A 24,947-nucleotide genomic window follows, 5' to 3' on the forward strand; every position below is an offset into this window, starting at 1 on the left:
GCCGACTTACGGTTGGAGAAATTTATGTCTGCAGGAATATTTTTCAGTTTCTCTGAGTGAGATGCAGAACATTTTTATACCACTATAATGTTATATAGCATGACACTGGCACACTGTGCTGAGTATCGCTGCTCCCCGCGCTGAATAACTGGTGTAAAGGTGATCGATTAAATAATTAAACGCTTCATTCTTGGCATTTAAAGCAGATGTTATGTTGTACTGATTTATTTTCTCTCAGTTCGACCTCAATCTGGAAAACTTGTCAACTAAAACTTAGATCAAATTAAAGGTACTTCTTCAAAAATAATGGACCTTAAAACAAATGTTCTCAATCTATAAATAAATTAAACCTTATTTGAATTCAGGTGGGAAGATTCTGGATTAAATCTGATTCATATCTGTCTGAACAGAACAATGGATAATGATGAAACTAACATGTATACATAATATTTTATCTAATTTCTAAAATTCTTGTTTTATAAACCTATTTCTTGACAAAAAAAGAGTGTGGACAGTTAAAGTTAACCAGCTGGTTTAGAAAAACATTCAAAAATGTAGTCCAAAAATTAAAAAAAATAAATCATAATACAATGAGATTAGCTATTAGCATCATATCTAAACACTGTGACTATTATAACTACAGACTCTCAAAGATCCAGGTTTCCACAGTTTAAATATCTGTAAACAGCAGTGTTGTGACACATGACCTCATGACTTGCTTAAATCAAAACAGGCTGGTAATTATAGTTAAACAAGTCAGTTTAACTGTAATTACCAGTTTTTACTCAGTCTGAAAGCCAGATGTGTGGGGATGGTTTTGTTTTGGCTTATTGCTTCTGGATATTATTGGGTTTTATTACAATATAACAACAGACACTCCTCAGCAAAATCAGTGGAGGCAGCCAGGTATGAATGGACAGGAGAAAACTACTACAATATGGAAAACAGGGGCCTATATAAGCATAAAATTAGGTTAAATAAATATGCAACTTGATCAAATTCCTTTGTGCCTCATTATGAGCCGTTAACCACACCATATGATGAATCTTTATACAAATATTTTATACAAATTACTATAAAACGTAGGATTTCATAACTTCTGATTTAATTTGAATGATGCTTTCTATTTCTCCTCAAACAGTGAGAAACAGACGCGCCTCTTAACCGATATGAACTGATTATGCGTTAAATTGTTGTAATTTGAGCATCTTTTAGCGCAGATTCTCATTGTAAGTCTTGTTTTTGGGGCCTTTTAACGCTCAATCATCGTGTTTTCTCTTCAGCCCAAAAATCTGTTTTATTTTGCATCTAAATTCGGGGTTTGGTGCGAATCAAAGTGAAAACCCATCAATAACACCGGGGACTAGTCTTAACTCTGAGGCGGGATTAGTTAGCATCATCTGTGATGAACTCAACCAGCGCTAACGAGGCTAACTAGTAACGGTAGCCTAGCTGGATAAAACCGTTCAAAAAGCGTAAAGTTTCACCCAGAACTGTGGCGTCACAGAGAAATACACCAGCTAGACTCACCTGCGTGTCCCCACGCAGCTCAACCCGATAACACTATCAATCAATTTGATCGATTAGTGGCGTAGTTTCTGTAAGCTGAGAGAGAAGCTAAAGCTAGCTGCTAACCTCGAGCGCAGAGAGGCTTCTCCGTCATCAACGGTCGTTCGCTCGCGACTTGAGCTGCGAAGTCCTCGCGGCGATGCGAGCCGAACCCGGGTCCCCAGATGATCGATGAGGTGATTGGTTTATTGATCCCGACAGATGGGCGGTGGTGGAGGTGTCTCCATCAGCGGCTGCTCTTCACCTCTGCAGTCAACATTACCCGGAAGCTAACCGCGCAGAGGACCCATCACCACACAAACAGTGAAAAAAGAAAAATGCAACAAAAACAAAACAAAAAAAACAAACAAATTATATTTACCGTTATTTAAATTAGAAAACCCACACACCTAAAAGGGCGTTTGGTTAAAGGGCATTGATTAAAATATCTAATTGCATGTTGTCCATAGCTATAACTCGTGATTTATCGCAAATGAATTTTTTTTTAATTTATATTAGTCTCAGTCTTAAGAGCATTGAGGTTGACAAATGTACTTACTCTGTGCCGTCACAGAGAAAAGTGCTTTATTTTTTTAAGGATTGTCCATTGATTAAAATATTTAATTGCAAGGATGTTTGGTTTAGGTGACGAAACTGTTGAAAAAATAAGTTTTAAAAACGCCTTGTCAAAATAATAGCATGTTGTCAATAGTTGAGTCAGAATGAATTGCAAATTGTTTTTATTAATATTTTTATAAAGATATTAATAAATATCCTAAAGTTTATATATATATGAGCAGTGGCTCAAACAGATCCCAGGAACAACATCAGACATCTCAGTCCAGAAATGTGCAGTTGTAGGCACAGCCAAGATACTGGAGGAGAACCTGAAGCTCCCAGGCCTCTGGTAGAGGAGCCGAGCTCAGAGGATGAGAGAGAGAGAGAGACCACCCGCGGAGAGTGAGAAGGGAATTTTATATATATATATATATATATATATATATATAGCAAAAATACCATTTACCCATGTACTTGATGCAAAAGAGCCAAGTAAATAAAAAACTAAAAAATAAAATAAAATTGAAGTTTCTAGTTGACAAAAAGGTGGATAAATGTTTTACAGAATTTAGCAGAGGCGGAGCAGCTTATTATAAGGGTGGTTTATTTTAATATACAGTATGAACAGGGTTTATAATGATATCCTTACGCTTCGATGAACTCCAACAGGAGCTTCTGAAGCGGACTCACCAGGATTCAAACCATGGCACTCAGTCCCACCCTGTAAACCCCCCCTTCCCCCCTAAGTCCACGACTCCAAAATCTTTCCTTTAAATATACTGCAAAGATTGTACAGAATATAAATCCACACAGTAAACTAAAGTACACACATATTTTTCTCTTTTTTTCTTACCTTTATCCTTGGTAAAAAAAAATAAACAACACATAAGTGGCAAGTTTTACTCTGATTTTTAAGTCCTGTTGGACCAGGAGGAGGCTAGGATTCAGTGGAAACAATACAAGGCCAATTCTTAAAAACAAATAACAATACTCAATAATAATAATAATAATAATAATAATAATAATGATAACAATAATAATAATAACTTTTGTTATATCTAAAACTAATGCAACTACATCTGTGGCAAGTGAGGAACATAATGCTTCGTGGGGTTAAACCTTGTGAAATTTCCGGTGGAAATGAAGCTCATTCAGAGTGAATAAAAAAGCAGGTAACATAAGCACTATACAGTTGTCAGAGTTTACATCGCGTATACACACAATCTATAATATAACAGAGTAGACTATTCCATGAATCAGTAGTCATAAATATTACACTGTGCATGTCCTATTGCACAAGTCAAGTGTTTCTACGACACGATAGGTACGCGGGTTAGTTACCTACATGTCGCTTGTTTTAATACAAAGATGCAACAACACAGATTTTATAGGAGACGGGCTGTACAGTTTCACAAATCCATGTGAAGTCTTTTCTTCTTCTTCCTCTGAGGATGTCCTAAATAAAGCAAAGCTATCATACAACAGTAATACTAATGTGGGAGAAGAATCCATGCACAAACAGATGGATCTACGTTCTACTGACGTGTTCGCTTTCAGCTTCACCGGACGTTAAATAAAAACAAAAACGAGTGAGCAGAAAGAATAAAAACTAATAATAATAACAACAATATTAAGAATAATAAAAAGGCACATGGACTGAAGAGGAGCCGACACAAATGGGATGACTGTCTGGAAACGAGAGCCATCTTTCTCAACAACGGTTACGGAACAAACAACCACATGCAACCACAGACTACGGTCCCAGACTTTACAGAGAAAACCGTCCCGCGCTCCAAGTCTCACATCCATTTCTTTCTGGTCTAGTTTTCGTTCTTCAAAAAGAAGAGGGATCCCGATTCCCTACGGCGGCGTCTGAGGGACGATGGAGATGGAAAACCTAAGAGGACGAGCAAATTTACGCCAAAAAACGTAAGAAATTTTGAGATAAACAGCTGGAATTTTTCCAGAAAAAATATGGGAATTCACTAAGCTCAAAAAATTATTTGCTAAAAACAAGCTTAAAAATTTTGTAAAAAAAACAAAACAAAAAAACACCTAGTAATTTCAGAGCTTTGAATGTAAAAATATTGAGCTGGGTTTTTTTTGTTTTTTTTTTGTGCAAATTTTTGTATTTGAGCTTAGCAATGTACAAGTTTGTTCTACAAAAAATATGAGATTAACCTCAAAAGTTTGTGAGTTTTTTCTTGAAAATTTCTGAGTTTTTGCTTGCTAATTTTCAACTATGAGGTCAGAAATTTCAAAGTTTCTGAGGTCAATCTTTACATTTTTAAGGTTTTTTGTTCTTTTGCTAATTTTTGACTGAGCTCAGAAATTTCTAAGTTTGTTCTAGAAAAATCCTGACACTAATCTAAAACAGTTTTTTTCTAGCAAATTCTCAACTTTTGGAGTGAAAAAAGTGAAATAATTTTTCTTGAAAATTTCTGAAAAAAAAATTCAGAAATTTTTTTGGAGTTTCTTTTTTTGAGTTTCTGCTTGCAAATGTTCAACTTTGAGCTTAGGCATTTCAGTGTTTTTCTCAAATTTCTGAGTTTTTTCTCTCAAACTTTCAAGTTTTGGAGCTCAGAAATTTTCCAAATTTTTTCTAGAACATTTCTGATATTAATCTTAAAATTTCTGAGTTTTTTTGGGCAGAAATCTACTCCTTTTTTTCCCCATCTACGATGGCCCTGATGCGCCGTCGTACGATTCCCCCCTCTGTGTCTTGGATTCACCAAAAGGAGGAGTCACTGGGAGTGTTTTTGGAGTTCACTGGATGCACGGCGCTTCAGGGAAGTTCTCGTTCTCCGCTGTGTGTTGCACCGTGTGCTCCTGCAGCGCTGTGAGGTCGACAAAGCGCTCGCCACACCACACGCATTTAAACTGCGTCTCCCGTGAATGCACGCTCTGGTGCTTGGCCAGGTGCTCCCGCTGCTTGAAGCTCTTGTCACAGTTGGCACATTTGAACGGCTTCTCGCCCGTGTGGACGCGGCGGTGCCGCTGCAGCTCTGAGGAGTACCTGAAGCGCTTCTCGCAGTCGGGACACTTCAGAGGCTTCTCCCGCGTCGGGTCGCAGCGGTGCTGGACGAACTCGGACGACGACACAAAGCGCTTGTCGCACAGAGAGCACTTGAGCGGTTTCTCCGTGCAGTGGGTGCTTTGGTGCCGTTGCAGCGTGGAATTCTTTTTGTAACCTTTGCCGCACACATCGCATTTGTACGGCTTTTCCACCTCACCACCACATTTGTGCCGCAACAGCTCCCCCGACTGGCTGAAGGACTTCTGGCAGGACGCGCATTTGAAGAGCGACTCCATGCCGTGGACCTGCTGGTGGTAGAGCAGATGCGACGGCTGCAAGAAGCCCTTGTCACAGAGGTTGCACTTGAACGGCCGGTCAGCAGGGTTCTTGTGTGTGCGGCAGTGGCGCACCAGGGCGTACTGCTGCTTGAAGCTCATCTGGCACTCGTCGCATTGGAAAGGCCGCTCCTCGGAGTGCGTGCGCTCGTGCTGCCGCAGGTCAGATGGCCGCTTGAAGCTCTTCCCGCACGAGCCGCAGCGGAATGGCCTCTCGCTCTCCGGCTGGCACTGGTGGTGCAGGAGCTCCGACGACTCTTTGAAGTGCATCTCGCATAAATTGCACTTGAACAGGTGCTCGCCCGAGTGCGCGTACATGTGCCGCACCAGGTGGGAGCGGTGCTTGAAGCTCTTCTCACACACGGCGCACTTGTAGGGCCGTTCGGAGCTGTGCGTGCGCTGGTGGTGCGCCAGATGTGATGACTGGCTGAAGCTTTTGTCACATGTGTCGCATTTGTACGGCTTCTCTCCCGTGTGGATCCGCTCGTGGCGCGTCAGCTCTGACAGGTGGCGGAAGGACTTGTGGCATACAGAGCACTTGTATGGCCGGTCGGGCGCGGATGCCTCGAACGTTGGCGGTGAGGCGGCGCTGATGACTGCACCACCGCCGGAAGTCTCGCCGCTGGAGGGCTGCTGCGGGTTGGCGGCGGACGAGGTGGGCGTGACGTTCCCGGAGCCCGGGCGGTATGTCTTCTCGCAGATGGAGCACTTCATTGGGTTGTTACCGTGAGAGTTGTGATGCTGCGCCAGCGAGGTGAGCAACGAGAAGCCCATTTTGCAGACGCCGCACACGAACGGCTTCTGCTCCACCTGAACGCACTGATGCTCCAACAAGTCGGTTGCCTGACTGAAGATCTTCATGCACTGCGTGCACTGGAACGAGCGGTCCTGCGTCACCATGCACTGGTGCTCGTGTGGGTTGGCCAGGTGGGAAATGTCATGGCCGCAGGCTCCGCATTTATGCCCTCTGTCGGCCCCTACCTGCAAGGAGGCCTGCTGTGCTTGGACGACGTGCTGCTGCGGATGCTGCGGCTGCTGCAGGGAGGCGTCCGGCTGCAGGACGACGCCGTACACGGTGCAGCTCAGAGAGTTGTCGCCTGCCTGAGGGAGAGTGTGCACAACAGAGGGTGGAGCCACTGCATGCTGCTGCTGCTGCTGCTGCCATGCCTCCGTCATCCTGAATGCAGGGAGGATTATATCCCAAATTTGACACAAGGATGGATGCAGCTGCAGAAAAGTCTGTAATGAATCGCTCAGTGTCTGGGGAAACCCTGGAGGGGGACGCAGAGTAAAGAGAAAAATAAATAAACAACAAATAAACAAGATAACACTGAAATAATGTAAGTATTTAAGCTGAAACAATGTCTAACAAAGTGATAACAAATTCAAAGTGATGTAAAAAATAAATAAAATACTCGTAAACTACTGTGTTAAGTGTTATTTCTGTTTGTAGCACACGACTGTTTGCTTTTAAGCGCAAAGAAAGCCCTTAAGATGTCACTTCGTCAAAGTAGCTTTCGCTTCAGAAAGAAAACAGAATCAATGGGCTCAGTCTATTTCCTGGAGCGCTAATCGGACATATAAAGGTTTTATATTTTGACACGTTTTTGAATTCGTTTTTTTTTTTTTTTTTAAATATGTTAATAACAAAGCGCCTTGTTTGAAGATGTCATTTCTTTCAGGGTTCAGAGTGAGCCATAAAAACGTTTCTGTTGCAGGATGTAGCTCGATGTTAGCATGCTAGCTGCTAACGGCTGGAGCTTCCTCTCATTTGAAAAATAAAAGGAGAATAACATCCGGTGTTTCAAAGTGATGAAGTACAAAAACAAGCTGATTTCTAACTGTGACGGGCGTCTGGAGCGCTGCAGCTTGTCAGCGACACGGTAGAAGATGGGAAAACGGCTGGTTTGAAGCGAGGCTAAGCGGCGGATGGAGCCCATATCAGAGCAGGCCTTCCCCGGAGCTGCAGGGGGAAAAATACGCCTCCTGCAGCCGAGCCTCCTCGCATCCGCTAAAACGAACAAACCCGCAACCAGAGCCAGAACGATCCGCCAGAACTCACCGTAGTTGCTTATCGACGTTCCTTGTCGCAGTCTCTGGTTTGCGCTCGGTAACCGTGGGTGTTTTCGGTTCTCAGACCGGCGGCGGCGGAGGGGATGCGGTCGAAGCCGGACGCCATCCTCCAGCAGACGGACGGACACCGGAAACCGCCACGCAGCGACCCGCTGCCACTGTGCTGCAGCAGCTACAGCCCATTCATGACGGAGGAGAATCTGGAAGTGGCTAAAAAGAAGCTCCGGCGGCAATAATCGCCTTTCAGCTTCCGTAAAATTGCTTTCGAACTAACACAAAGGCTATCTGGAGCTGGTTAAAATATTACGAAGGGTAGTTCCAGCTTTTGAACACCAGGCGTCGCTGTATCACCCGATGTAACCGCAACCTAGTTAAAAACTACTGAGTTGTTCTAAAGTCCTGCTACTATTTCCCTATTTGTAAACCAATAACATTGTATGACTTCTCAAGATGATTAAAATGACTCATTTTAAGTTTCGAGTTATTTTTCGTGGAGAAGTTCTCATTAAGTTAATACTTAATTTTCCTGTATCACTACAACTTTATTCTGGTAATGTTACGAAATTATTTTGGTATAAAGATTTTATCATGTTATTATGACTTTATTGTATTATTACGAGTTTATTCTGCTAATATAATTTCCCCCCTGTACTATTATAGCTCTATACTTGTATTTATAACAAATTTATTATGGCAAAATTATGACTTTATTCTACTATTATTCCGACTTTACTCTAAAATTCCAATTTAATTCTCATATTTTCATGATTGTATTCTGGCATTAATCTGATCTTTGAATTATTACAACTTTATTCTTGTACTATAACGACTTTAGTCTTGTGTTATGACTTTATTCTGCTAAAATTACAACTTTATTCTGGTAAATTATAATTTGTCATATCTTCACGACTTTGGGTGAAATTATGAATTTAATTTGGCATTATTAGTTTTTATTATTGTATTATTTACAACATTTTCCTTATCTGTCTGTCCTAACACTCTGCTGACTTTAAAAAATATTTATACCTTGTGAACTTTGTCACATTTTGTCAAGTTAAAACCACAAACTTTGATGTACCTCACTGGACTTTTATACTTAAGACCAAAACAAGGTGGTGCATAATGGAGAAGTGGAAGAAAAATGGAACATTATTTGCAAACCTTATTATGAATGAAGATCTGAAAAGTGTGGCATGGCACCACTTATAACCTATCCTGCCTTTTCTAAACATGGAAAAACCTAGTAAATTAGATGATTTACATCCATATTTTTGTTCTCCATGTGGAGTAAATTATGTTCTAAAACTTCTGGTAACTGAACCTTCAGTTACTTTTTACAGTGTAAATATGCTCAGATAAATCAATCTTGCACACTAGTGGTCCTATGGGTTCAACACTGCTTTCTGTTCCTTTAAATCATCCTTAAAACTCCTGAAAACTCAGGTGTAAGTAGTTAGTTTTTATTTATGATTTACTGTATTATTTTTCCTGTATGTTTTATTTTAACTCCCATTTTGTTTTGTACAACTTTGTAACATCCCTTAAAATAAAATGGATTATTTGTTATTATGATGTGATTTGTTTGGTAGCTAATAATTGATCATGACAGACAGGTTCCTGAAGGATCTTTTATTACTAAGATATATATACTGCTCAAAAAAATAAAGGGAACATTTCACTTTCATTTTGTGTGTGGCTCCAAATCCAGGCCTCCATTGGTTAATAAATTTGATTTCCATTGATGATTTTTGTGTGATTTTGTTGTCAGCACATTCAACTTTGTACAGAACAAAGTATTCAATGAGAATATTTCATTCATTCAGATCTAGGATGTGTTATTTGAGTGTTCCCTTTATTTTTCTGAGCAGTGTATATGAATGATATAACAACATGTTTTCCTCTCTCAATTATTAAGGTTTGCTGCTGTTGGTTTTGAAATAATCTTGTAGCAAAAGAAATAGAAATGGTGCAAAAAAGTCAAAAATACCTAATAAAGTTGTAAAATTTCTATTTAGTTTGGGTTTCTGTCCCATTTCTTTGAGGATTTCACTTTACTTTTAGATTTTCAAGTAGAAACAGCTCAGACTTTTTTGGAGTGTGTTTAAAAATGTTAAGCTTTTATTTCAGTTTGGGATTTGTGAAACCTTTACTCGTTAAGTTAAAAAGGGTATTCTGCGTTAGCCTCAGCTTCCGTTATATACTGTGTTACCACAGTGCTTCAGAATTAGCAGAGCTGATGCTTTAAGATTAGCACAATTAACTTTTAGCTTTTAGTTAGCTTTTGCTAGTGATCATTTCACTGACAAAAACTGAAAAGATCAGTAAAACTGGGGAAATCATGCCAGCACTTCAGATTAGCTAAAGTTGGATTGATTTTGTGTTAGCTGTTTGTTTTTGAAAAGCTATGATTAATATTTTTCCCCTGTCTGAGCTTCACTGGGTGTGTGAGCTTCACACACTCTCTTCTGCTCTCTTCTGTGTAGAGCAGAAGAATCGGGGGCTCGTCCGGGACAAGAACATGTAAATGATGTCAAAATTGTCTTTCAAGGGCAGATATTATTTTATATGAAGTTAGTGCTTTAGCATTAGCTTTCACTAAATACTGTGCTGGTATAGTGCTTTCGTGTTAGCAGAGCTGATGCTTTAGGATAAGTACAAGTAACTTTTTAGCGAGCTGTGCGCACAAGCTTAGCATAGCATAGCACTTTAGCATTAGCTTTCATTGGTATAGTAAATAGCAGAATTGGGGGCTCGCCTGGGACTTGTTGAATTATGAAGTATACCAGACTGAAACAATAACCACACCAAGCCTGTTAATTTCAAACATTATATTATTTTCTCCACGTTGACTTTGAAACAACCTCATAAACCAAAGAGTAAGAAAGAGCATGCTCGGGCATGCAATGATGTCACAACATGATGATGCCACCGGGTGCGAAGTATAAAACATACAGTAGCAGAGTTTGTTCTTCATATCATTCAGAAACTTGGGGACGTCTCGGTTCCCGCTGAGAGGTAAAAGCTAGCGTTTATTTTACACCGCCCTCCGCGCCCAGCCCTGCCCCGCCGAGAGGGCAGCAGCTCACAGACCGACACCAGATTGAGCAGGCTAAACAAACATGCTGGAAGGAAGTAAATAAATAAATAAATATATAATTAAAATGAATACATATAAATCTCATCCGGACCAGAGTGTGTCTGAAAATGACACGGCGTGACTGGTCCAAAAAGAGGAGGGGAGTGGCGAGGAGAGAGAGACAAAACAGTGCATGCCATTTTAGGATAAAGACGGGAGGCGGAGCTCTCCTCTAAGCCCCGCCCACATTTAGTGTTTTTTTTGTTTTGTTTTGTTTTTTTGTTTGTTTTAAATCACGGTCCGGTTAGAAATTAACATTTCAGAGGGGGAATGAATAAATACGAGGCACTCAGCATTCTCTCTGTCTTGCAAACTGCAAAAAGTAACAAAGTCGGATAATAATGACACATCGACATATATATTAGAATTAGTGGTTATAACATAACAGTCTCCAGGCTGTACAAAGGGGCTGAAACCTCCTCGGTTACTTTATTCTCTGCGTGCTGATGCATGTGTGTGTGCGTCAGTGTGTGTGTGTGTGTGTGTGTGTGTGTCGGTGTGTGTGTTTGGAAGTATAAATCCCACCCACTTTTATCCTTTATTGTAAATTCAGGCGTGTGCTTGCGTCCGATTCGGGGAATCAAAACGCGAATGACAGATGAAATGGGGGGAGGGTGGAACCGAGTCGATTTAAAGGGATAGAAACAGCCTCATGCAACGGCTGAAAACAAAAAGATGATGACAGAGCCCTTTAAAATGGATCTACTCTTGCAGCATAGTTTTGTACGTAGCGCATAGTGCCGATAGACTGGAGAGGGGAGGAAGGGGTTAAAGGATGGAGAGTGAGCCATGCTCTTGGCTAGCACGATCGTCATGGTAACCAGGAAACAAGGGTTGCTATATTCTGTGTAGACCGGCGCCACCTTGAGTCCGTCGGCGATGGACACCCATGCAGGTCCCGGTTATTAAAGCTGCTCTGTTGACTCAAAAAGCGTCTTCCTCCTCGTGTTTGCAAGCTCAAAACAAGCGTCTGGAAAAAACAGGGAGGAGAAAACCGAAACGGGGAGAGACCAACGATAGAAAGGCTCTGCTGCGTCCGGTCCGTCTCAGTTAGTAATATAATATACCGTAGTCATCAATAAATCTTAGATTATAACTGCATAATGTTTAAATAAAGAAGTGGATGAAAAGAATGGCTACTCCAATATTGAGTAAAATGACCAAAACCACCAGAATAGAGCTGGAGCCCTAAAAGACAAAACAAGAGAAGAAGAAACAATTAGTTCACCTTGTTACTGGGATTTAACAGAATAAATATTGTTGTTACATTTTCTAGAAACAGAAATAAGGTTTTAATTTTTTCCCAAAAATTGTTGGATGAATCTGTGATTATTTTATTATGTGATTAAATGCACAAATACGTTTGATTTGTATTCAGCATGTGTTAAAAATATTTAACATATTTAAAAATATATATTTGAATAATTTGGACCTTATGGAAAGAAGGTCGGCCATGTTGATATGAGAGAAAACTGTAGTTCTAAAGAAAATGGCTGCTTAATTAATTAACCTAAAAGTTGCAGGGCGGTGGCTCTCGAGGATTGAAATTGTAGATTATCTATAATCCACGCTGCATGTTTGGTTTTTTATTTTGAGGAAAAATCAAATATTTTCTAAAAAAAGAAAACAAGGCAGTTTCTGAGTTCAAAATGTTGAAAATTTGTGAGAAATAACTCAAATATTGAGATCAATCTTAGAAATTTTCAAGAAAAAAAAATGGAAATTTTGAAGGTTGTGAAATCGAAAACTTCAGATTTTTGGCAGAAATATATAAATCTTTTCTATCTTCAATGGTCTTAAAATGCATCTGGATAATGCAGCTAGTAAAAAATTAATTCAACAAGTGGATAATTTAGCCCATTATGGAAAGAAGGTCGGCCATCTTGATGCAATAGAAAAGTGTAGTTCTTAAGAAAATGGCTGCTGAACTAATCTAACAGCTGACAGGCGGTGGCTCTCAATAAAACCCAGCAGGTCTGGCGTTAACCTGAGGGAAGTGGACTCACTGAGTTTGATTTGAGAGCCAGATGCTCTCCTTCCTGCTCCAGAGTGATGGGCTGAGACTTTAGGGGCGGGGAGAGGGTGAGGTCCCTGTTCAGCGGCCACTCCTCCAGCTCCGGCGCCACATTCAGGTTGTCCAGCATCTGCACAGAGTCCGTTGAACCCTCCCGGACCGGCCGCAGGCCCCGCGACCGCAGCCGGTTGTTCTTGGGCGCCGGCGACTCCGGACAGTGCAGCCTCATGTCGACGGTGTAGTCGTTCATCCGCTCCTCGTCCTGCTCTGTGAGGCGGGAGTGGGCGGGGCTCCAGCGCAGCGTGCTTTCGGCCGCCCACCCCCCGCCGAGGCCGTCCAGCCGCTGGTCGATGACGGCGTGCTCCGTCAGCTTGTGGTTGGAGGGGTTGTGCTGCTTCGGATGGTGGTTGGAGTAGACATGCTCTCGGGCGTTGGCGCTGGAAGAAACGTGGTCCTTTGCGTGGTGATTGGAGGACATATAGTCCTGGGGCTTGTGATTGGAAGAAGCATGCTCAGAAGTCTTGTGATTGGATATGTTGTGTTCGAAGGCCTTGTGATTGGATAAGATGTGGACCTGCGGCTTGTAGTTGGAAGAGGCGTGCTCACAGGCCTTGTGATTGGTGGAGGAATGATCCCATGTCTTGTGATTGGACGACGAGTACTCCCTCGACTTGTGATTGGAGCTGGCATGCTTGGACGGCTTCTGGTTGGGCAGGGAGTGCTCCCACGTCCGGTAGTCCCGCGACTTGTGATTGGATGAGGGTTTCTCCCGGGGTTTGTGATTGGGCAGAGGGGCTTGCTCGTGGCCGTTGATCTGGGTCTCCTGCTCCTCCAGGAGAGACGGCGTGGTTGAGCGGCTGCTGCCTCCCCGCTCCGCGTACGCGTCGTCGGTCCAACTGTTGGCGCCGGGCCTCGGCAGGTCCACCCCACGCCCCTCTACCAACACCTGAATTTCAGCCCCGCCCTGATCGTCCACTGCACTCTGCCGCATGAAGCAGGCGTTTCTGGGCCGGTGGACGTGCTTCTGCGGGCTGCGAGGGGGCGAGGTGGGGACGCTCAGCACGGGGCTGAGATCAGGTGTTGTTACAGGCGGCGTGGTGTCCGGAGTGCACAGCTCTGGACTGTCTGTTCCCGTGGAGATGACCTCGTGGTCTTTGTCCTTGGCGTCCTGGTGTTTGAGCGTCTGACATTCGAGCCCTAGGAGAGCAGGAGAGTGGGACCAGTGAATTAATTTGGCGAAGATCCACAGCGAAACCCACAGAGAGAAGGTGTTTGAGTGCTACTGGCATGCAGGGAAGCAAAGAGGCGATGAGCTGCAACAAAATGAACCTTATGCTACTGATATTTATAGGATCGTAACAGAAAACTGCTAAATTTCTCAAGAAATTTAAAAGAGGCCAGCCAAAGTGTCAGTAGAAATTCAGATCAATGCTAAGGTTAGCTAAAACATAGCCAGTAGCATGTGGGGTAACACCAACATGTTGACTAACATGGACTTACTCCATTCGTTATACAAGCAATATTGTGAAAGCTAAAATTAGCATCAATGCTATCAATGCTACAGTTAGCTGAAATGCTAACAGAAGCATTTAACCTGCAATTAGCTTAAATGCTGTCGGTAGTTTGTGGGGAAACACTTCAAACTAAATATTTAGCTTGCTTACTAAACATTTAGTTTGGAACTATATATTTATTTAGCAAGCTAAATTTGTAGCTCCATGCTAAAGATTTAGTTAGCAAGCTAACTATTTAGCTTTTAAGCTAAATATTTAGTTTGTGCCTAAATAATTTGCTTGCTAAATAAATATTTAGTTTGGAGATAATAAATATTTTGTTTTGAGCTAAATATTTACTTAGAAAGCTTAATATTTAGTTTGCTAACTAAATATCTAGTTTGGAGCTGCTAAGTATTAATTTAGAGCAAATCATTTAGTCCAAATTATTAGTTTGAATCTATACATTTATTTAGCAAGCTGAATATTTAGCCCCAAACTAAATATTTAGTAGCTCCAACTAAATGAACAAGTTGAGCATGTAACTATAAATTTGAAATTAAAATAAAACATGATTCAACAAATTACTGATTTCACTTCTTTACCTTCTTGACTCAAATTTGCCTCAAACGGCGACTCAGCGAAATGTTTGAACTCCACTGACTCCTGATCATCCTTTACTATTCACACACTGTGGATCCTATTTAAAGCAGTTTTCTGACATCCAGCAGTCAGAGTTATAACCAAAAATGCATTTTGCTTGAATTTAATTCCTTAAGATGTTTAGGGTGCAGCCGCACGCAGCAGGTTACTGCAGTAGTTCTGATGCATGAAGGAACCGGCGCTGGTTCCGCTGCGTTTGGTTTCTCACCGTTGCCGTAGATATGAAAGGAGGGCGAGAGCTCTTTGGCAGTTATCCGGGCCAGTCGGCACTCCTCCATGGCCTTCTGCGCCACCCTTTCAGCGGCCTCCGCCTTCCCGCGTGCGTGGCTCATCCTGACCCAGACAGGCAGACACAGGAATAGAGGTCAGCTCCTCCAGTGTCACGCTCTGTTATTGATCATCAGCTTTTTGGACCAGACGTTCTTATAACCCGTATTTTATCCGGTAATCGTACTAGCAGATTAAGACAAGGAGACAGTAAGAGGGCTGAAACAATTAATCGCTATGAATTGATTATTAAAATCGTCAACTAAATTAGTAATTGATTAATCATTAAATTAAGTACATAGAATCAATTAAAAAGCAATTTTCAGAAAGAACATATCCAGAGCAGTGATTAAACAAAATTGCACATGAACTAAATATTTAGTTTGCAAGCTAAACATTTATAACTAGACAGTTCAAAGTGCTTTACACAATAAAAACACACAATAAAATGTCTTCTATGACGTTATAAAAGCAACTCCAACCAGCCGGGTTTTTACTCTGGATTTAAAGGAGCCCAGTGTTTCGGCTGTTCTGCAGTTTTCTGGAAGTTTGTTCCAGATTTGTGGTGTATAGAAGCTGAATGCTGCTTCTCCATGTTCTGGTTCTGCTCTGCATTCAGAACCACAACCAGAAGACCTGAGGCATCTGGTTCTGCTTGATCCATACATGAATGTTTCTGTAGTTCTGGGGTATTTGGTTCCGTCTTACCGTGACATGGCGATCTCGGCCTTCTGCTTGGCGATCTCAGCGGCCTTCTCGGCAGCCTCCACCGCCCGATCCACCTTCTCCCGGATCTTGCTGGCCCTCAGTGGGATCAGGTTCTTCCGCTTCCCGCTCACCAGGATGTTCTGCTTGTATTTCCCTTCCTCCTTGGTGCCGTCGGGGAACGTGGTGCAGCCGTAGCCGTGCCGCTTATTGGCGCCCCACTCCCCGGCGTAGTGCAGCCCGTCGGAGCGCCGGCTCACGCCCCAGCCGGCCCGCTGGTCGCTGCGCCACTCCCCGGCGTACATCTCGGTGACTGTGGCGTCCACCGGGGCGCCCTGCTCGCTCTCGCTGGCGTTGGAGTGGATGTCGGAGGCGGCCGAGCTGACCGTGCTCATCCCGGCCTCGCTGCAGAACGAGCTCTGCTTGCTCAGCTGGCTGGCCAGGGAGCTTTTGGACTCGGACCGCCGCAGCTTCAGCCCGCTCAGGATGGACTGCCGGAACCGACCCTTCCTCTTGCGCTGCCGGTCCGCTTCGCTCGGCGTCGTCAGGGCGAACCCGCCTCGGCCCACCGGGCTCCCCGCCAGCCCGGCCACCACGCCGTCCGTGGGCGTGGTGGCGACGCCGTCCTCCAGGGCGGCCGGCGGCCCGTGGCTGTGCTCGGAGCGGAGGGAGTTTATGGAAGTCCTCAGAGGGAAGAGGATGACGGCGGCCATGCCGTACGGGACGCTCTGCCGGACGCCGTAACCATGGCGCATCCCGGCCAGCCACTGACCCTGATAGGTTCCTGAGACAAAAACAAGTCAGTTTCAGGCTACAACACGTCACCATGTCTCCATTAACCATGAAATACATAGTTCCCACAAGACTGAGCCGCCATCTTGGTAGGCAAGAGCTCCGCAAGCCAGAGCTGGACCGCGGCTTTGAAACCAACAAAAAGAAAGTAGAAAGAAAAAAAATCTTTGGCTTTTAATCTCACAATATTTCTGAGATTGTCAAAGTTTCATATTTTTTTGTCAGAAATGTACCTTTGTTCTATCTACAATGGCCCTAATATGCCGTTAAACTGTCATAAAAGCTGAAATGACAGAAGTTGAAAACGTTTCCGCCTTCCTCCCCCCTCATGAGCCTCTGATCGTCTCCAGATGAGTTTCTGCTTTCATTCTCCAGGTTTTGATGTTTCTGGACAGGAAGTGGCGTTAAACTCTCAGCCTGTCAGTTAAACTCACTTCGGCTCCTGCTGATGAAGTTCGTTTTTTCAGACCCATTTCAGCGTCTGACGCCTCTTCCTTCAGGAACTGTGACTTCAGCTCCACCTGACTCAGAGCTAAAACTAATCAATCAGCCAAAAAGACTGAGATCAGAGCTGATTGGGCAATTCTTTTGATTAACTGTTTGAATATTTAGTCTGCAAAAAAACCCTTTATTTTTTAATGTTTCTTGCTCCGTAAGTTACTTTTAGTTTATTTTGAAGTCAACTCCCTGTAATAATTCCTTTTGTCCCTTCTGAACCCAAAACTTCATGCAAATTTCAACATTTTCATAATTTACTTTTTTTTTCCTAATAATGAGACTGAAATTGAATTGATTTGAATGAATTTGGACCAAACTTGATTCAACAGATCTGGTACATATTGGACCCGTTTTCTTTTAAAGTACGTAAAAATATTTTTTGTTTTATTTGGGAAAAATATATGTTTAGCTTCCTAACTAAACATTTAAGTAACAAGTTAAACATAGAGTATGTAAGCTAAATATTTTGCTTGCTAATTAAGTATTTAGTTTGGAAATTTGACATTTATAAATGTATGAATGAAATGGCAACCAAAAGCTGAGTATTAGCGGAAAAAATGGCTCCTGGTTTTTTATCAAAGACAAAAGAGAATTGGAGATAAATTTTTTCATTTATCTCAAAAATTTTCTAAAAAAGATGGATTTTTTTCAAAATAGAAAACTTTTGGTTTTTGGAAATTTTCTGAGTTTCAAAAGTTTCAAATTTTCAACTTCTGGAACTTAGAAATTTCCTTGTTTTTTGTTGAAAGTTTCTCAGATTAAGTTTTTTGGCAGACATTTTTAACTTTTCAAACTCTAATTTCCTCTTTTTCTAGAAACATTTTGGGGGGAGACTTACTGCGCTTTCATTTTCTATCTACAATGGCTCCAACACGCTGTCTCAGTCTACCGGAATATGAGGCGGGAAAACATACAAATAGTTTTTAAGTGCCGCTGCTTTAAAAGTTGTTTTGTTTTTAAATCTGCAGCTGGGGTGAAAACCAGCGTAATTTAATCTCAATCTGATTCAGATCAACGAGGCGCAGCCTCTGCCCCGTCCGGCATACATTACAACCCCCAGACGTCTGGAGACAAAAACGAAACAAAACGCAGGAGAGGGCCAATCAAGGAGCAGCGGCGTCTCCGGTGACACGCTGACCCGCTGTCTCCTCGTTACCATGGCGACCTCGCATCGCAGGGCGCAGGGACAGGAGGGACAGGAGGGACAGGAGCGATGATGTGCTGTGAAACGTTTAAACCAGAGGGATGAAACAATGTTATCCTGTTTTTATTGTTTTCTGATAATCTGAGACGTTTTCTTTTGCTTTTCTCGGGATTTTTAATCTCTTATCGCATCATTTTGTTTCCTTCTTGGTATTTTCATTACCGTACTTTGCATTTTTGGTGGGTTTTATAGTCGTTTCAACATTTTTTTCTCATTTTACTTAACAATTTTAAGAAGTAATTTTGCATATTTTTGTGCTGCGTTCGAAAAAAGTAGAAGTCAGAGGTGAATTTGAGAAGTTTTCTTACACTATCGAGTACAAAAACAAACACAACGAACTGAATAACTAAAGCACAGATGCACCGATCACACTTTTTATATCCAATGTCATTTTTTCTCACTTGCCATTTCTGATTGTGGCTGTTTCCATTTTGATTTTCTTCTCAAAATAAAACATAAAATGTGCTGCATGTTGTTTAATTGAGGTTAACATTTTGATTCCAACAGAAAATGAAGGAATTACACAGGTAATACTATTTAAGCGTCATGAATCAAATATTTATCTGATTTTTACTGAATGTTAAAAGAAAACAAAATCAGGAGAGCTTAGGTTTTAGGCATTTAATGTAAATGAGGGAAAATGCTCAACATTCCTCATCTTATTTAGTTTTTAGATTTCGTGTTGGAGTTACTACTTCATTATATTAAATTACGACTTTATTCTGGAAATATTACAACTTTAAACTCATTATTTAGAACAACGGTTCTCAAAGTGGGGAGCAGGGGCCATTCATGGACCTTGGACTGAGTGTGTGTGGCCTCAATCAATCACAATTCAAGAATGAATTAAATCAACTAGAAAAAACTAAACTTTAAAAGTAAAACCTACTTACAAAGATGTTAGCTGCAATACAAAGTGGCCATCTTTTCCAAAATTTCTGGTTTTGTTCTGTTGTCATGGCAACTAGTGCCACATCTATTGACTTATACTCTAATGTACAACTTGCTGCACCCAAATCTGATTTTAATTGCTAAAAGCAGCAGGACTGACCTGGATTTTGTTTTTATCTCTGAGAATAAGCAAAAATATTTCATTGTTTTCTTCAATGGAGCTCAAAATAATGAGCATTCCTTTCATTTAAAGGGACAGGATTATGTAAAATCAACTTTTTGAGCTTTGCATCATGTTTTAACATTATTCGCTCATCAAAACTTACCTGGAGCGTTGCTTTAATTCTGTCATACATGCTCAGAAATCCTTTAATCTCCATGGCAACCATTCAGCTGTACAAAACACCTGAGTGCAAAAATCATTTGAAGTTTTGGCTCTGCGATTCCATTCCTACAAAATTATTTGTTTAGTTACAATAGTTTATGCTTAATTTATTATTGAGTAGTTAATACATTAAATCACATTATATCACATCACATTTGGTTTTTGGCCTGCAAGAACCAGAACCCGGAGTCCCACAAGCCCAGGACCCGCATTCCTGAAGGTTTGGACTGAATTTCAGGAGTTTTCTGTATATTTCTACGGCAGAACGTTGGTCTGGTTAAAAAAATGTTTCAACACTCTGAAAGTGGAGCGACTTGCTTACTCTGCTGCTGCTGCTGCTGCTGCTGTAGCACATCTCCAAAGAAGGCTACATAAATAACATGTAGGTCACTTCCACATGCACTGAATTCATATGATTCCGGGGTTTTTGTTGTGTCACAATCCTTAATTTTATTTAATCTTTTTTTTAATTGTACAAAAAAAGGAAGATAGATATCAGTCCAGAAAACTTGATTGATAAAAATATGTTCATATTTTCATATTCATGTTTCAAAGTGATGAAAATAATAGTTTGGAATGGGTCAAAACTGGAAAGCCAGTTTCAGCCAGAATAAGTCTGATGGGTGCATCTCAACTTCACTTGTTTTTTAATTTGGAAAAACAATTAAATTGGTAAAAAAAAAAAATTGATCTGGTCATAAAAGCAAAGTTTTTATTGGCCCATTGCAAATATGTTAATATTTTCTCCTTAAGGGTCTCAGTCCTTAATAAAACAAACCAGAGTCGGTCAAAACTAGAATTGACTTTAAAATCCCTGATTGGTGCAAATTTGTTAAAGGGGCAGTATTCTGTATTTTCCAGGCATATTGTGCCACTTTATAGCACAATCAAGTATCTATGTTACCTTCAGTTGTTATAAAAATGCTGAATACATCAAATGTGACTTACAACAAAATTTGAATTTGTATATTCACACCTTTGAAATCGGGTCTTTAAAAACTCCTTCAGGAAGTCATCCCAACATGGCTCCTCCATTAACCTTTAACAACATTTTTACCTGTGTTGCTCTGAGACGTAGCTCCTGTAATGAGCTCTGCAGCTCCACCAGATGTTTGCTAGTTGCTGCTGGCTAGTCTGAAGGAGCTGAGTGGGGGAGGAGCTAAGTCTCGAAGGCAGGGCTAGGTCCACCCAGGCGTTTTGCACAGCTAATGGTTGCCATGGTGATTAAAGGCTTTCTCAAACATGCATGAAAGAATCAAGGCAACGCTCCAGGTATGTTTGAAATGAGGGAATGACATTAAAACTAAAAAAGTTAACTTGACATAAAACTGCCTCTTTAATATTTTCTCGCTTCCCTAAAACAACAAACCGGAATCGGTCAAACCTGGAAACTGAAGCCTCTTCTATCCTCTGTGACCCCATACATCGTCCCACAGGTGCAACCCTTACCTCCGTCTGAATATGTCTCCGTGCCGTAGCCGTCCTGCAGCCCGTTGCTCCACGTCCCCTCGTAGCGGGCCCCGCTGGCCGTGCTCTCCAGCTGTCCATAGCGACCCTTGAAGCCCTGGGTCCACTCCCCCCTGTACTCCCAGCGGCCCTTGCTCTCCACGCCGACGCCGTGCCGCTTGCCCTGTGCCCAGGTGCCCTGGTAGTTGTTCCCGCTGGGCCAGGTGTAGACGCCCAGCACTTCGAAGCCGTGGCTCCAGGCGCCGGCATACTCGCCCTGACCCTGGGGCCCCGTGCAAACCCCCCGGCCGTGGGCCTTGCCCTGCTCCCACCCCCCGCAGTACGACCCCCCATCATCAAAGTCAAACCTGCCTCCAGTGGACATGCATGAAACAGGTTTAGGCAAAAACGTAGAACGTGAGGAAAAGCTGGAGCGACTGCTTCAGTCAGAGGGAATTTGCAAAGAGGTGTGGATCAGACAGCAGGAGCCTCAAGAACTGGCCTTCTTGAGGCTCAGGATGTAAAAGCGGTTTCAGGGTGTTTAGTCCACTTTAATCCAGCTGTAGAAGGTTCACTTTGTGGAGGTGTGAATGCCTAAGTGGACCAAGAAAGGGGAGAGAAAAAAAAACTAGTCCGCCTACAAACTTTGGTCTAGGTTCAGTTATGTGAATTCTAGTCCGCCTAAAAACTTCTGTTTAAATGAACTTTAGTCCACCGTAAAAACTTCGGTCTTGCTTCGGTCTAGATCGCCTAAAAACCTAGATCTCAGTTCGGTTGAAGTGAACTCTGGTGCTGATCGAATGCATATGTGAATGCCAAGCAGACCGGAGACCTGAAGTGAACTATAGCGCGGAGCATTCTGGGTAAATACAACCAAAACAAACGCGTTAGCCTAGCGCTAGCCAGAGAAATGGCTCCTGGGTATAGGCTAAAGGCAAAAGAGAAATCCTTTAACCACTAAAATCTGACGAAACTCCATTGTTGTTTACATTTCCTGTAGAAGGAAGTTGCGCTCAGCTTCTTCTTCGGGTCGTTTCCCTCAGTGATTCTTGGTGCGGCGCCCCCACCGGCGAGGAGGGGAACAGGTTGCTCAGCCTGAAAACGAACCGCAGCCGCTGAAAAATATTAGAAATGTTCCAGTTTTGGTCCCGAACCGAGCCGAGCCTACCGGACTATCAGGTGTGGAAACACCCAGGACTCGGCGGAGAGATGAAGGCTCCCTGCATGCCTCTTCCTCCTCCTCTTCCTCCTCCTCCTCTTCTTCCTCCTCCACCTTCCTGCTCCTCCAGACAAGCGAGGCCTATAGGCGTTCAAACCGAGCCACCTCACTCCGACATTAGAGCATCTTCACCTCCCTGCCGCACCGAGCGGGATGCGGGGCCGGGATGCGGGATGCGGGATGCGGGAGCGCCATTAAACTCACCGACACGCACACACAGCAACACAGTGGCCTCAGAGACTCTCATCCATCACAAACAGACTCATCCTAATCTCTCGGATGGTGAGGATGAGGATGCAGGTGCGGCGGCTCTTCCTCCTCCTCCTCTTCCTCCTCTTCTTCCTCCTCTTCTTCGTGTTTCCCAAAAAATCCTGAATGTTGTTGTAAAATCCCAGCTAGCTCCCGCTGGTTTGAAGGCCTTTCTGTCGCTGGCTCTGTAAAATCTGCTCATTACAGGACTGTTCCACCCCAGCCGATACCCCTCCCCCACCAACACACACACACCAACACACACACCGACACACACTCCTCCTGGTGGCTCTTAAAGAGATAGAGACAGAGGGATGGTGCAAATAGCTGCATGTACGGAGCTCGCTGCTCTTTTCCTTTGGGGATACAGGCTGCTTCTCCTAATTATCCAGCCTCATTTCACTCCTCCTCCTCTTCCTCCTCTTCATCCCAGCCCGCAAATCTGGTCACTCAGCAATCTGTTTTCCTGATAACTGGAGTTTGGTCACGACCGAGAATTAGGTCCAGGTTTACAAAAACAATTAAATTACGAGAATAAAATAATGAAATTACCAGAATAAAGTCGTAATAATATGAGGATAAAGTACTGTTATGAGAATTACAGTTATAATGGTATGATACTCATAGTGTATTCTCAATTATTCTCGTACAACTACCAAAACTAGTCATAAAGTTACCAGAAAAAATATAAGTAACATGAGAACATCCATCCATTTTCTGTATACCCGGAACGGCTGCTGGTGCCTCTCCAGCTAATGTTCCTGGCGAGAGGCGGCGTCACCTGGACAGGTAGCCAGTCTGCCGCAGGGCAATACAGAGACACACAACCATGCACACACACTCACACCTAGGGACAATTTGGAGAAACCAATTAACCTGACAGTCATGTGAGTACCCAGAGAGAACCCACCATGCACAGGGAGAACATGAGAACATGACCGGGGCTGGGAATCAAACCCAGGACTTTCTTGCTGCAAGGCAACAGCTCTACCAACTGCACCACTGTGCAGCAACAGTGAGAATAAAGTAAGAAACTTTATGAGAATAAAGTAAGAAAATGACCATAATAAAGTCTATGGAGAGCCATTTATTTATTTAATTTTGGCTGAAATGGCTCTCCATAAAATGGCTCTCGGATAAAGTCATAATATTTAGAGAATAAAGTGGTAAAAGTATCAGAATAAAGTTGTAATTAGAGAATAAAATTACAATTTTTATTACCACAATAAAGCCGAAGTAATAAAAAAGTCATAATAGTATAAGAATAAAATCGTAAAATCACCCGAATAAAGTTGTAGCAAAGACATCAGCATTAGAATATTATCATTTTGATAATAATACATTATCATTAACCTGGCGTTAAAAGATTATTTTCTTACTAATAAAACCAAAGTATAACTTTACAATATACTCTTCTCGTTTTACCTCAGTTTTTGAGTGCTCATAATTTTACAATGTTATTCTCATCATTTAATACTCCGTTGTAGTTTCACTCATTGATCCTTTTTCTTTTTCTGTTCGCCACCTTATTGAAAAAAATCTGTTTTTTGGATGAGTTGGATGATTTGTTGAGCCGTGAAAAGTGAAAAATAAAGATAACGATGCAAAGTGAGGGAGTCCAGCCTCAGCTGAGCTGCTAATGAGCTTCAGGTGTAGAAAATTAAAACAAACAAACCTCCAGAAACAGGAGAGAGGTTAAAACAGCGTTACTTTTTTTATTTAAAAGGCTAAATGAATAACGGCAATGACGTCACTTCCTTTGCATCACGAGGAGTTTGATTTCTCACTGAATTTTAATTTTGTCTTTTAGCAGCAGCTGCAGTAAAACCGAGACAAGTTTATGATAAAAAAAAAATCTGCTGCTACCGCCGCTAAATGTGTCAGGAAGGTTTGTGATTAAAGGTGAAACCTTTCATCACCTTACAGCTTCGTCACCTGTTCAGGTGTTTCATCTGTTCCCCTCTGCGTTTAAAACAACCGGCAGACTAAACTAAAACAAGCTGTTTTTGTTTTTAACGAAGTTATTCCGTTCAATAAATAAGTCACAAATATTTATATGATAATTTGGATAAAACATTTTAATTCATAAATCTCCCTGTGTAATTTCATACGTAAAAAACAATTTAGTAAAGAAATTTTTAGTTTTGCCAGTTGGCGAGGCTGAAAATGAGTAAGTCTGCTGAGTTGTAAATCAAAACACAAATTTTTATTTTTTTTTAAATTAATAGAACTTTATTATAGTTGTATTTTTAGATTAAAATAACTTTATGAGAATAAAGTCAAAATAATATAGGTATACAGTTATATTTGGAAAATAGTCTGAATATTACAAGAATTAGCTTATGGAAAAAGTTGAAATATGTGAATAAAGTTGTAATAATATGAGCATAAAGTTATATTTCAGGAGTAAAATCATAAAATTACCAGAATTCAGAATATTACAAGAATAAACTCA

The 24,947-nt window shown here is 41.9% G+C and overlaps 2 protein-coding genes and 1 long non-coding RNA gene across 3 annotated transcripts; 1 reads left to right on the forward strand and 2 right to left on the reverse strand.

Annotated features, from left to right (window-relative positions):
* Positions 1-1,531: 1,531 nt before the first annotated feature.
* On the forward strand, positions 1,532-8,124 carry LOC107833631 (uncharacterized). The gene is made up of 2 exons (XR_001659391.1): positions 1,532-1,872; positions 7,595-8,124. It is a non-coding gene; the product is annotated as an uncharacterized LOC107833631 (long non-coding RNA).
* LOC103155214 (zinc finger protein 319) lies at positions 4,746-7,602 on the reverse strand. The gene is made up of 2 exons (XM_007576824.2): positions 7,520-7,602; positions 4,746-6,728 (listed from the first exon to the last, which is right to left on the reverse strand). The coding sequence occupies exon 2, from the start codon at positions 6,631-6,633 to the stop codon at positions 4,873-4,875; it is 1,761 nt and encodes a 586-aa protein (XP_007576886.1). The 5' UTR covers positions 6,634-6,728; positions 7,520-7,602; the 3' UTR covers positions 4,746-4,872.
* Positions 8,125-10,343: 2,219 nt separating the features above from the next.
* Positions 10,344-21,428, reverse strand: jph3a (junctophilin 3a). Its single transcript, XM_007576825.2, has 5 exons — positions 21,028-21,428; positions 15,812-16,592; positions 15,045-15,169; positions 12,673-13,877; positions 10,344-11,854 (listed from the first exon to the last, which is right to left on the reverse strand). The coding sequence occupies exons 1-5, from the start codon at positions 21,407-21,409 to the stop codon at positions 11,774-11,776; spliced, it is 2,574 nt and encodes an 857-aa protein (XP_007576887.1). The 5' UTR covers positions 21,410-21,428; the 3' UTR covers positions 10,344-11,773.
* Positions 21,429-24,947: the final 3,519 nt, after the last annotated feature.

This window comes from Poecilia formosa, unplaced genomic scaffold (genome assembly GCF_000485575.1).
Source record: "Poecilia formosa unplaced genomic scaffold, Poecilia_formosa-5.1.2 Scaffold417, whole genome shotgun sequence".
In the NCBI taxonomy this organism is placed as follows: domain Eukaryota; kingdom Metazoa; phylum Chordata; class Actinopteri; order Cyprinodontiformes; family Poeciliidae; genus Poecilia; species Poecilia formosa.